General features: G+C 41.8%; 1 protein-coding gene across 1 annotated transcript in view; it reads left to right on the top strand.

The window, feature by feature from the left end:
* The first annotated feature begins 2,371 nt into the window (after positions 1-2,371).
* TMCC3 (transmembrane and coiled-coil domain family 3) overlaps positions 2,372-13,393 on the top strand; it is a 47,846-nt gene continuing 36,824 nt past the window's right edge. Inside the window, exon 1 of the mRNA XM_075719615.1 lies at positions 2,372-2,449. Within this exon, the coding sequence (XP_075575730.1) occupies positions 2,372-2,449 (78 nt within the window). The remainder of the gene's footprint in view (positions 2,450-13,393) is intronic.

Here is a 13,393-nt window from a genome sequence, read left to right as displayed (position 1 = left end):
TATGTATGTTAATACCACTGAACCCCACCATACATGATGTACCTCTAAATATATATTGCACATGCCTGCCTCTTTTCATCTTGAAGAGAAGTTTCATCATTTTGTGGCTAGTCTGCTGGTATTATTTAAATAACGCTGATATTATTTAAATAAAACTCTTAAACTTTTGAATAAACTATGATTTACAGTAAGCGTTGTATTACTGAAGAGCCAAGAGGTTGAAGCCTTTTATGTGCCCCTTATCCAACTACTTACCCTCTCTATGCTTTGATCAACTGCATCTGGCAAGGCTTTAAAAAAACCCCAAAAGTTTCTGAGGAAATAAGGATGTTTCATCCTAGGTGCTGGAAACTGCACAGTCCCCTTTGGAAATGTGCAATTATGACTTCAGTGAAAACCCCGAACCCACAACATTTGCCTACTTAATTTCTCACTGACCTTTACCTCCAGAGTTCCCCACCCTCTGGCACATTTTGAGTCATGAATTGACTTTCATGTCTGAGCTGAAGGACTGAAGAAATCCAATTCCTATTTTAAAGCTTTTTCACAGCAGCCTTCCAACTTCGGCTGTCTCATTCAGCTGCGTAAGTATGGGAAGGATGGCAAGTCATCACCTGTGTGCAGGTATCCTGTGTTAGTTTGGTTACTTTGAATACTGCATTGGGCAAATAATGGTCCCCTTAGGAAACCCACTCACTACTTAATTTGGGATAACTTCGTAAAAACTACTGTTACGATTGAAGAAGAAACACCTGCCAAGAAGGTGAGGTGTAGGATTTATTTTTACTTCGGAATTTCAGGTCCTTCGTTTTTGAAGACCTCGTTACATGAAAACACCAAGGAGGCCCTTGTGTCAGATAATTAACCTCTGGTAGTAGAGTTATCTCAGAACATAAGATTTCAATAAAAAATGTAAATGGTGTCAGGGAAATATTTTTTAAAAGCTGCAAGCCCACCGTAAGATAGTTAGCTGTGCTGATTTATGTATGTTCGTGTATGCACATGCCTTGGGACTGTTGCCGTCTCCATACTAGAGAAGAAAAGCAGTGCGACTCGTGCATGAGCATCCTGACAGCTGTACCTAAAAGGTGAAGTCCTGCTGGTGTTGCAAGGGAGTCAGTCCGAAGGAACTCCAGGTTTACTTTGTGTAACAAGGCAGAAGTGGTAACCCAACTATTCTACTTATACGAGAAAAAGAAAAAAGTACATCTCCTGTACAACTTAATGATTATAAAAAGAGTATGCTACTTAAACTTTTCAGTAGTTTAAAATGTGTTAAGTGTTACTGATTTAAATTAATTCCTCAGCATAGGTGTTCTGAAGAGAAATGCAAAAATCAGCCAGGAACTCCGCTCAACTCTTAGGAATTTAAGTACATTGGCATACGCATGCCTTTGGAAAACAAGTATTCCTTGGGTATTTACAAGTCTGGTTTGAAGCTCCCCTGTGCCAGGACACTGAAGGATTTATCTCATATGTGTAATGTGCAGAAATGGGGACCGAATTGGTTGCCGTGCTCCACTGACCACTTTGGAAAATGCAGACTGTGATGACTTAGTTGGTTTGACAGAATTTTTATAACATGTTTATTGTGGAAAGCTCTAGGTACCAAGGGCTTTCCAGCAGCAGCACTCATTGTGCCCAGGTGCCTTATGTTACCGCAAACTGTCAAAACCTTACAAGTGAGTCTACCCCAAACCGACAACATAGTTAATACTTCTGGTTTCTTCCTTTCTTACCCTTTTGGACTTCTGAACCTTTAGGATTTGCGATGTTTCGCTGTAGCCACGGGGTCTAGGTTGCTTTTAACAGAAGTCCAGCGAAAAACCTGCACCAAACCAGCGGCTGTCGGCAGGAAGGAATGGGCCTGTCACCCTTCCATCTCCTCTGGGAGATCATCCTCGCCCCAGCCTTGAAAATGAAAATGAAAAAAAAAAAAGGCGATTTATGGCCCACTCCCTCTGCCTAAAGCTCGCTCCCACCCTCTTCTCCCCTCAGGCGTTCTCCCTTTTTCGAAGGCCGCGGGCGGCGGGGCGGGGGAGGGAACACCAGAACCTCGACCCCTTCACGACTCATTTGGGCGGGAGCCGGAGCGCTGAGGGGTTAATCCGGGTGTGCCGGCTGAGGAGAAGCGGAGCGGCTGCCGCCGCGGTGCGGGAGGGCCGGGCACGCCCGGAGGGGCGTGCCCGGCCCTCCCGCACCGCGGCGGCAGCCGCGATTCCCCTCAGTGCCGCGGCCGTTGGGCTGGCGGTTGGGCGGCCGTTAACGGGACCCCTACCTGCGCGCGGGCTTTTGGCGGGCGCCGCTGAGGAGGAGGAGGAGGAGAAGAAGGAGGCGGCGGCGACGACGACGACGACGACGACGGGGCAGCATGCCGGGCAGCGACACGGCGCTGGCCGTGGATAGGACGTACTCGGACCCGGAGGGGCACCGGCGCCGCAAGACGCGGGTAAAGCGTGTGAGGGCACGGCAAGGGCTGATGGTGGCCATCCCCCAAAACGGCTCGGGGAGGTGGAGGTGGTGGGGCTGCCAGGTGGGCCTGGGTGCCGAGCTCTGAGGGGGGACTGCTAACCTGCGGCGTGTTCCCCGAGCGGTCCCCGCGTTTGCTGCGTTGTCGATCCAAAGGGAAGTTTTTCATGGGTGCTTTTCTCATCCTCTTTGGTATAACAAAACGAAACTGGTTGCTGACATAACAGAAACCGATGTTCAAGATCTATCCAGAACAGAAACTAATTGGAAGTGAGGGTAATAGAGAACTTACTCACCAAAGTCAACAGCGCTGATGATTTAATGAAGTGACTCGCTGTCTAGATCACACTGGTGGATATCTGGGTTTGGTCCTGTTTCTCAAGGTCTCTGTTTAATGAACTGTGGATCAGGTGATTGTATCTAGCAGTAGAGAATGATTACCGGTCCCTTCCTGAAGTTACTTACAAGAGGAAGGGCTGTGGCAGGGATGAAGATCAACAGAAAAGGTGTATCTGTGTGTGTGCTAGGGATAAGGTAAGAATATACTGTGTATCCGTGATGTATGACTTTATGAGACAGTTTTTCTTATGGTCTGCTGGCAAGTTCATCTTTCTTTATCTTACTATTTCAATGGTTTGTTCATACAATATGTGGTAACCATGTATAGGCAATACTTGTGATCCTTTTGTATGTTTAGTACCCTTTGTGGTGAATGTCACACAGTTGGCTGCATTGGCTCTCTAGTTTATGCACAGATTTCAAATTCTTACCTAAATGCTCAGCTCAAACAGGTGTAAAACAAAGGGCTCTTCCTGTGCACTGCAGAAAGATGTGAAAAAAAAGAAGGTTGCTCTAGCTGACTTGGGATATCAGCAGAAATTTTGTTTATTCTGTTTTCTATGCTAAGATGAGATCCTGCATTTGTCAATAAATGAACTTCACAGTTTGAAGTGTAGGGATTAGCTATTTATGAAGGAAGACTGGGTTTTGGGTTTTTTGCGGGGAGGGTTCTTGAGGTTTTGCTTGGGTGTGTTTTGGTTTTTGGGTTTTTTTTTTGTTCCCCCCCCCCCCCCCCCCCCCCCCCCACTGTGCATTAGCTGTTCTTTCCATCCCTCCAGTCCATTAATTGACAGTGCTGGAAAGGAGATGGTGTGCTTCAGATTGTTGCTGCATAATGAAATGTTTTAAAAATAGGTAACCCTATACACTGTACCTTTACTACTGGAGTCTACAGAGCTCTTCATACCACAAGCAGGGTGCACATGCTAGTTATGACTAGTTAAAACTAGTTATGACACAGCTAAAAATTGTATGTATTTCTTTTGTTTTTCTCTTTGCAAGTTGAACTACATAGTTTTTCTTCATTGTTCTTGCTGTAAGAATAATGTGCTACCTAGCTTACTGTGGCTATGGAAGAAAGTTGCATACTTTCAAGGATGATTTTTGGTATGTTTAAGAGTTAAACCTGAAGCCTCTGCTCTATAGTCTAGCTGATCTGCTTACAAGCATAAAGTATTATGGCTAACATTCAGTGTTGTGTATTGTACTTGTGTATTGAAACATAAAAAAAAAAAGCAATCTCATGCTTAAGACAATTTTATGAAAGCATTGGGCTTTTGTCTGATCTTGGGTTTCTTTTCATCAGAATTAGACTTTCCTTCCCTTCCTGTGACCCTGAGAACTGGAAATGTAACTCTGGAACAAGCTTGTAGAGTTGTATGTAATTGCATTGCTCCAGGGTTTGGGCTTTACAAGTTGTGTCAGATATCACAGAACTTGTAATATAATTGCTAGAGGCGGTAACAGCAGGTTGTATGTTCCAGATGATGGCAAGAGCTTGCATTAAATCCATTTGTGCTTATTCTGGACAAATAAGAATTTTTCCTGAGTAAATTGCCTGGATAACTTCAACATTCCTCTTACTGCTTTAACCAGGGGGATGGAAATGTGCAGGCACTGGAGCAACAACTGGTGGTGTTACGTAGGAATGAAGCAAGAAAGCAGGATGCTGTTTTTCTTTCAGAGATGGAATAAAAAGCATCAGAGCAGCTGGAGTTAAAGCTGCTATTTCCAAACGTCCATGAAGAAAAGCAACGCAGAGCATGAACACAGCAATACAGAGCTGATGGGAGGATGCTCAGAGAACCTGAACAAACTAGGGAGACTTGCTTGTGTGAAAAAAGTCTTGGAGTTGGTTTTGTCAGCAGGATAGGGACAGTGTATAGTAAGTAGGGTGAGATAGATTTAATAAAGCCTGGGGGAAAGAGAGGTGTCAAAGTAGTTGTTTGATCTTATAGTCTGTATAACATAGGCTACTGATTCCAGTTTTTGGGTGGGCAGGTTTTGAAGGACTTCTCCAGCTCTGTAGCTTAGTGCCTGTGTCTTTTGAGCTCATCTAAGGATTTTACTTACGAGAAAGTGAAGCCTTCTCTGTGGACAGGCAAGAAGACTGTTCCAAAATTGCAGCTGTATATATGATAGGAAGGCATCACCAAATTCAGTTTGCAGAAGTGCTAGAGCAACTTACTGTGAATATAGCCTGCTGAGTTTGTAAATGGGTAGAATCTGAGGAGAAGGGGATTTTAAAATTCCTGCTGCAGCTAAAAATCTCCTTCAGTGTAAGGCAACAGGTCTCTTCAATACCTTCTTCTTTGAGGCCCTTTGAAGATATCCTGGGCTCTGCTAACAGCTCTCCAATGAACCATATGTCACATTTTGTGCAAAGTCCCCAGTGCCTGAGAGAGAGAAAACACTTTAATGAAGAACAGCTGAGTCATTCTTAACATGGGGGGAGTCACTGCTGCCTAAGGGGGCCAAGTATTTTGAGGGAGAGGCTGGATTCCTGTTCTCTTCCTTGGACGAGTCACAAGAGAGCCAAGCTGTGCTGTGCATGGCAGTACAGAGTGGGGCATAAAACTACTATTGCTCATAGCGTAATGGTATCAGTGCCTTACAGTTCTGGTATTATTTGGTGGGTATAGATTTACAGTTGTGTGGTTACCTTGGTTCTGGTGAATCATCCGTCCCCAGCTTTAAGAAGGGTACCCTTCCAGGAGACTTCCTGCCTCTCCTTGTCAACAGTATCTGGTCATGATGATCTGGATTACTGCAGCTCTCTCGGGTGGCACAGGTAAAATCAATGTGGAAAATACAGCTGTGCAAAATGTTTCAGTTCACCTCTGCTAACGCCAGTTGCGGCAGCTTCACTGTGCTTCACATCCGCTACTAGTTGATTCCTGCAACACTCTGAAAACTAATCAACATCTTTCAAAATCAGGACCTCAGCTGTGAAGTAGGACAAGATTTGGGAACAAGGGTTGCATTTTTAGCTGTCGTGCACCAAGTACTGTTCTTGCTGGAATGTATCTTGCAGGACAGCTGAAGAGTGTTGTGGTGCTTCCTTAAGGGACTTGTTTTTGCAGTGACTACTGTGGGAGACTAGAGGTGCTCAGATTCTGGCTATACTGTGCTTGTGACTGTCCCACTGTACTCGGTCTCACCTGGAATATTGCATCCAGTTTTGGGCCCCTCACTACAAGAAGGCCATTGAGGTGCTGGAGCGTGTCCAGAGAAGGGCAACAAAGCTGGTGAAAGATCTGGAGCACAAGTCTTATGAGGAGCGGCTGAAGGAACTGGGGTTGTTTAGTCTGAAGAAGAGGAGGCTGAGGGGAGACCTTATTGCTCTCTACAACTACCTGAAAGGAGGTTGTAGTGAGGTGGGTGTTGGTCTCTTCTCCCAAGTAGATAACGATAGGACGAGAGGAAATGGGCTCAAGCTGCGTTAGGGGAGGTTTAGATTGGATATTAGGAAAAATTTCTTCATGGAAAGAGTAGTCAAGCATTGGAACAGGCTGCCCAGAGAGGTGGTGGAGTCACCATCCCTGGAAGCGTTCAAAAAACGTGTAGATGTGGCACTTTGGGACATGGTTTAGTCTAGTCTACCCTTAATTGGTTTAGTGTGGACTTGGTAATGTTAGGTTAGGTTGGACTGGATGATCTTAAAGGTCTTTTCCAACCTAAATGATTTTATGATTCTATGATTCTATTGTTAGGCAGTAAGTCCATGCAGAGGTCTATGCAATTGCAATAGTAACATTCCTGATGCTCAAAGTATCTTGGCTATGCTAACTTATGCCTCATTGTGTTGACTTTTGCTTCTAGAGCATTGTGTCAGGGCTACCTTTCAAGGCTCTATTAAAGCTGTCATCTCTGAATGCTCACCAGGTAGACCTCAGAAACCTCTGTATGCAATTTTTTTGCTGCTGATCAGGACATTGCTCTTCACTCTTGATCTCTTACCCCTTACAGTACAAAAATCCTCCACATTTCATCAGGGTTATAAATTTATACATATGGCTTTGTAGGGGAAAAGTTCTTTTCCAGTACAACTAAAACATGTGAGTTCCTTTACTGCATCCCATCAGAAGTCTATGCAGTGATACGTCGTGCTTTTAACAAGTACCAGATGCTTTAGAGAGAGATGCAGGAAGCCCTAATTATGTAATTACTTGCATATTGGGGCCTATTCAGAACTTTCTCTTATTAGTGGTAGACTTATATTTGAAATGGTAAGAATTCTTCCTTTATTTAAAAACAAAACAAAACAAAACTTACCTGGAACAGATGTGGTTTATTTATGAACAAACAGGGAATCTTAATTTCAATCTTCCTGTGCTTTCAGCCTTGGTGAGACTAGCAATAGAATCAGTTCTGTGGATGAACTGATTCTTACGTAATCACACATGCACACACAAAGGCTTACATTAAAAAAGAATACAGAAATCCACTTGCTTTCTAGTGATGAAAAAACGTTCTGTGGAATGTCTCTTCTCATTTTCCATGTCTCTCTTATGATCCCTCCCATTCATCTTGTCTATAAGTGAGGCAGTTGTTTTAATAATCTCTCCTCATATGGAAATCTTTCTAAGCCTCTAATCACTTTCATCATCTGTCCTTGGATTCCCTTTATTTCTTAGTGCAGTGCGTTTAGAGGAACTAACATAAAGGGACCTAGAAAGATTAAAAATGTAAAAAAAACCCCAAACCAAATCCAAACAAGCAATCCCCCCTCCCCCCCAAAAAAAAAAACCCAAACCAACCAAACCAAAAAAAACCCCCCACCCTGAACAAAAAAACACTCCACCCACAGTTTTAGGAGAAAGGGAGATTTAATCTCCTGGTGTTCCTTTAAATGCAAAGATCGGTGTAGAAGAAATGCTTGTTCTGGGCTTTTGTGACTTGTAACCAAACCTCCAGATATTTTGTGTTCGAAGAACTTATGCACACTTTTCCCACAGTTCCCTTGTGTTTTGACATGAGATGAAGATAATTTGATGATACAGAATATTGTTAAGACCTCCAAGCGTTGGTTTTAAATCCATGGTGTATCTAGAAATGTGTGAAACCTGTCAGAGTAGGCTGCACAATGCAGGAGTACTGGAATAAGAGAGGGAAGCCACAACTCTAATGTGAACCCGAAAAGACAGATTAGCTGGTTAGAACTGAAGAAAAGCCTGGTTTGTTCATGTAAAACAGTAATCATGTTTTGGTTCTTTTGTCATTGTAGAACTGTTTGGAAAACTGTAAGTTTTGGTGGTTTTTTGTGGGGGTTTTTTTTTTGGTTTGTGGGGTTTTTTTGGGTTTTTTTTTTGTTTGTTTTTTCTAGTGCCAGAAAGGAATGCTAGGAAGTTTACAAAGCTGGTATCTTTTTTTGGTATACTTTGAGTTTTGGCATTAAATACGTCTAGAAGCTAAAGGTCAATGTTTGGTGTAATTTGTCACTGTCAAATGAAAAAAAGGGGGAAGTTTTTGCTGTACAGCTTAGTGTAGTACTGCTGTGCTCCCCTGATCCTGCAAGTTGAACCTCTTTGGTAGAGTTATAAGCCATAAAGATCGTATTTTCACCCAATCCATCTTCTCCCTTCCAACCTAAGACGACAGTTTTAAACAGTAAGTAGAAGTGGGGATGCATGTTCTTTTCAAGGTTTAAGCTGATTTTTAGGTTTGCAAGTTTTATACTTAGACCTTTCATTGTTCTTGATCTCCACCTGGAAAATTCATGTCTCTGAAGATTGTACAGTGTCTCCTTCCCTTTGCTGTGCTTTTGATTAATTCTTATTGCAGTGGATGGTATTGCTTGCAGGACTGGGGCATCTATTATCACCTTTTTAAATGTTGGGTATGTTAAAAAAATGATCTCTGGGGGAAAATCACCAACCCTCTGGTTTGCTTTCCTTTTGAAGGACATGTAATTGTCCTTCTGTCAGGTTGCCAGTGGTGATGTAGGGGGATGCCAACAGCTCTAGATCCACAGCTTGCTTATTGTCGTCATCTCCATAGGTAAGGCTTTAACTAGGCACCACCAGGCACAATGTCTGCATAGAGGCTGAGCCTTTAAGGTTTTGGCTGGATTTGATGTCTAACATTGTCCAGGCAAAAAAGATTGCCACTGTCTGTTGTCCAGTTTTAGTTGTTTTGGCACCATTAGCAAGTGTGCAGCTTTCATCTTCACCCCCACAGTGAGTGTGGTTTTGGGAAAGACCTGTGCGGGAGATGAGTTTCTATGTAGTGTTGGGGACTGGTGGAACATAATTCTCGCTTTTCATCTATGTATAAAGGTAGAGAAACTTTGCTAAAGAGCATTTGCACTATTGCTAATGAGGGTTGCAAATATCTTTACAATTGAAAGTTTTCTGCTCTTCCCTTGGTCTGAAAGAAGAGCGGAGGATTAATATGCAAAGCCAAAAATAAACATGCTGTTCTAAAGCCTTGACATATGGGACCTGGTATGCGACTGGGATGGCTTGTAGCTGTGCAGCTAACCTTTTTCAGGCACTCAGCAAGTGAGAACTTCTCTAAGGCAGTTTTTTATATCATTGTACATAATCTAAGCTTTAATTTAGGGACAAGGATGAGAGTGGAGGGATGTCTCTACTGGCTGAGGTATAAAGAATATCTACAAATTGTGAGCTATGATACTGTTATTGTAGAAAGCTGAAATGTGGATTTCCTCCCCCCCCCAAAAAAAAAAAAATCCAGAAAAGCTTAGTAATATTGAGAGCTGGCCCACTTTATTATTGTTCTGTTTAGATGTTGCAACTGGATAAAATTCCAGAGGGCAGAGGTTATGGAAACCACTGCTACTAATATTTTCTTAGTTACCTCTGTATTGGACACTGAGACTATGGTGTACTTTCATGGACCTTTGATATAAAATTTTTGGCATCAATTCTAAGTACCTCTTGGTTAACCTTTACTATAGTAGGCATCTTTTCCTTGGTTTGCCTATTTGTGTACAGTTTAGTAACAGTTACCTTCCTTTGTAAACTTTTGTTTCAGTAGCTCTGGATGAAGAAGTTACATGGGGATGCAAAGAATTAACACTGTGCTATTGAGTTAAAATAAAAATGTGATCCAAGTAGTGCTGAAACTTTTGATTGACATCAGTGGCCCATGGAACCAATCTGAGATGAATTAGAACAGCCTTATGGAAAATTCTCTATGTATTAAGTGTTCTTTACAGGATGGTAGATTCTACTTCCAGTTTGTATTATAGTTTCATCTAGCTTAAACCAGGATGGTGTAGGTGGGTTTTCGTCTTTGTTTTTGTTCTGTAAATGAATGCTCTTGTAGTGGGTTTGGCTAAAAATGTATGGAAACCTGTTTAGTTTCCTGGCAAAAGTTGTGATGAAAAGAGCAGCCTGTGTGTATATCTAAGGATTGCAAGAATTAAACAGTCTGATTATCTATGTCATGTGATTTTTGTTAAAGTTAATAGGACTATGGCTTTCAAAAGGCTACTCGCATTTACAAGATACTACACCATTGGCTTCTCAAGCATTAAATAAGATTTCTTTTTTTTCTATTGATATGCTAATCCTGTATTTAAAGCAAGGCTTTTCAGTTGAAGATGAAGCATTATGGTGGAAGTTGGTGTTTTAAAGATAAGGAAGATTGCAACGCTCTGGAGTCAGTTTATATGTGCAAGAGGTGTTGATTTATAAGGTGATACAAAGCGTTGCACAGAGCTGGTGGAAGTGTAAGTTCTCCATTCTTAAGAAAAACCCAATATTTACTACCACCACCAAAAAAACAATGCAGCTTACAGGAAATGTGAGGAGTCAGTGTTTTGGGGTCTGTAGATTATTGGTTTTTTAAATCTAAATGAATTTCTAAGTGGCCTTTCAGTGCTACCCAACAAGAATTACTGTGACGGGAAGAGAAGCCTTGTTACGGTAAGTAGATGTAGCAAGTTTCTCTGGTTTTACAGCATTCATGCCTCCTTTTATTCCAATTTATTCTAGGACATGTAATACAGAAATTACAATTAAGCTAGTGCTCGTTGTTCAAATGCAAAATGATATAAATATGCAGGAAATGTGCTGCTTTATACCAACATGTCTGTGCAGGTGAGTGACGCCCAAAGATCAAACTGACACACCAATTAGAACTGACTCTTAATGTTTTTCTAATTCAGGGCAGCACAGCTTAGTAGCATACTGTACTGTAAGTATACTAAGGACTTCCAAAGATTCACTGCTTCGCCCTCACTTTCTAGGAGATAAATTTAAATCAAACGGGAGGTGGCTGTTTGTGGGCTGTAGTGGTCATTGTGTTTTGGATTACAGTAGACAAGAAGCTTTGGTTGACGGTTGCAGACAGCTGCAAGGAAAGGTGGAAGCTTTGAGACCGAATAGGATCAAACCCAGTACTAGTCTCAGAGACATTTAGTGTTAGAAAAAGTAAATGAACAGATCTTGTTGAGTCAGAGTTGCCTGGATCAATTGTGAGGAACTCTTCTTACTTAAGAAGAGTCAAAGATGACTTTTGACTGTGCACTCATTCACAGCTGCAGTCTGCAGCATTGCAGGTTGCCACCTTCACCCTGCCAGCTTTCCCAAAGCTGCTCAGAGCTATCTTGTATCGAGTCCATTAACACTACACTAGCATGGGGCTCCTTCACCCCCACTATGGTCATATTGTGCTTACAGATTCCACACCCCTCCCAGTGCCAAGCTTCCTCATTCCCTGTCCCAGGGGTGAAGGGCAGGGGAAGTATGTGGGTGTGTGGGCAGCTCTCAGCAGCTTTTGGGCATGGGCAGGGCAATAGCAAAGATAGTAGGGACGGACATATGATGAAAAAAGGAATAGAGGTGGGACTTAGCATGCTCTGCCCAGAGTGGAGTCACTCCCACTTTCCCTCTGTGTGTGTCTTTTTCACAGACCACCCCCTGCCCCTGTGCTTTTTTTTTTTTTTTTTTTTTTTTTTTTTTTTTAAGAGAAGTGTCTAAATGTTGTAGATGCTGTGAGACATAGAACTTCATCTGCAGTAAATTTTGTATGTACTGGTCTGGAGCCTTTGAATCCACACTTCGATATTTGCGCTGTATGTGGACACTGAATTATCCGTGTCAATAGTGTCATACCAGTGTCAGTATATTATAATTATTTTATTATTATAAAATAATAAATTATCATTATCTTATGTAAGTCTAGAAGAAACACGAGTTCAAATCTGAAAGTTATAGTAACCAGGAAAGGACAGAAGTGCTTCTTGGTCCTGGGGGTGGGGCACACATTTAAAAAAAAAAAAAAAAAACAAAAAACAAAGGAAGAAAAGGTAATAAAATATTGTTAGTGTGAGAGTGACTAATACAGTAAAAATGTTAAGCAACAAATGTACATTGCTCCTGTGATATGTCTTTTTGTTAAGGCATTTTGTTGAAGGAAAGCTTTGTTAAATGTCAACTGCTGGAACCCTTTCTTCTTACACCTGCCTCGATTCTACTGTTTACCAGTAATGTTATGATACATTGGGTTATGAAGAGAATGCATCCTGTATCACAGGCCTTTGGATTCTCTTTGGTCTGGTAAAATAAACTTGACTGCACTTATTGAGTTACATATCTGGCTTTCTTTTTTTCATTTGTACTTAAACCACTAAGAAGAATCTGCAATGTATTGAAGCAAGTGTGAAAAATAGGATTTGGCTAGAATCAGTCTAAAAATTTGTGCCAGATGTCAGGTGTAATTTTTTTATTTCCCTTCTTGACTTCACACAGATGACTTGAAAATAAAATAAAATGCTTCAGTACTCAGTATTACTCCAGTTACTGATGCATGTGCATAATATGGCGGGGGGGGGTGGCTCTTACTATGTTAGGAATCTTTGTTTTACTAGAAGTTTTTGCAGGAATAATGCAATTCTGTGTCATGGTTGTCCCTGATATTTGTTGCTAGATCAGCAAAGTATCTCTTCACATAATCAGGTTTCTGATTTCTTTCTTCCTCCTTTCCTCTTATGTCCAGAAAAAGTGGTTATCTTTGTTCATTCACTCTCCCCCCATATCTTAAGGAAGAAATCTGGTTACATCTTGCCACATGTAACCAGTCCTTTTCTGGAGCAAATTACACAATTTCAGTTTGGATGAACAAAAGAAGGATGACAACCTGCTCCTAAGATAAGAGTTAAAGGGATAGTCTTAGGAGTCTCTTTTAAAGCCAGGTAGTAAATGGCAACAGACTGATTCAATAGCTGCCAGGCTCCCGTTGTGCTAAAATGTGTCCAGAAGGTTGACAGTGAGTTTGCCATACCCTTTAAGTTGTTGTCCTGCTCAGCTTTTTGTGAAGGTCTCTATAGTAGAACCCTTTCTTCACACATGAATTCATGCAATGGGTGACACTCTGGCCCTTCTGATACACAGTGTCATCACAAGCAGGTGCTGCTGGTCCTGATGAGGGCCTATGATCTGTATAAGATTTACGCTCCTTCTGTCCTGTGCAAGTGAATTGGATTTGTTAGACCTTTGTATCAGAGGCATGGGAAGGCTGGGGGATGAGAGAGAGTGAAAGCATTTCTTAACAAGACCTGAGGAAGATTTAAGAAAAGGAGAAGAGTGAAGACAATGAGAAGATCTTTGACAAT

The sequence above is a fragment of the Pelecanus crispus genome, chromosome 1, assembly GCF_030463565.1.
Source record: "Pelecanus crispus isolate bPelCri1 chromosome 1, bPelCri1.pri, whole genome shotgun sequence".
In the NCBI taxonomy this organism is placed as follows: Eukaryota; Metazoa; Chordata; class Aves; order Pelecaniformes; family Pelecanidae; genus Pelecanus; species Pelecanus crispus.
Note: the sequence above shows the minus strand (reverse complement) of the source record. Positions and strands in the feature narration are given on the sequence as shown.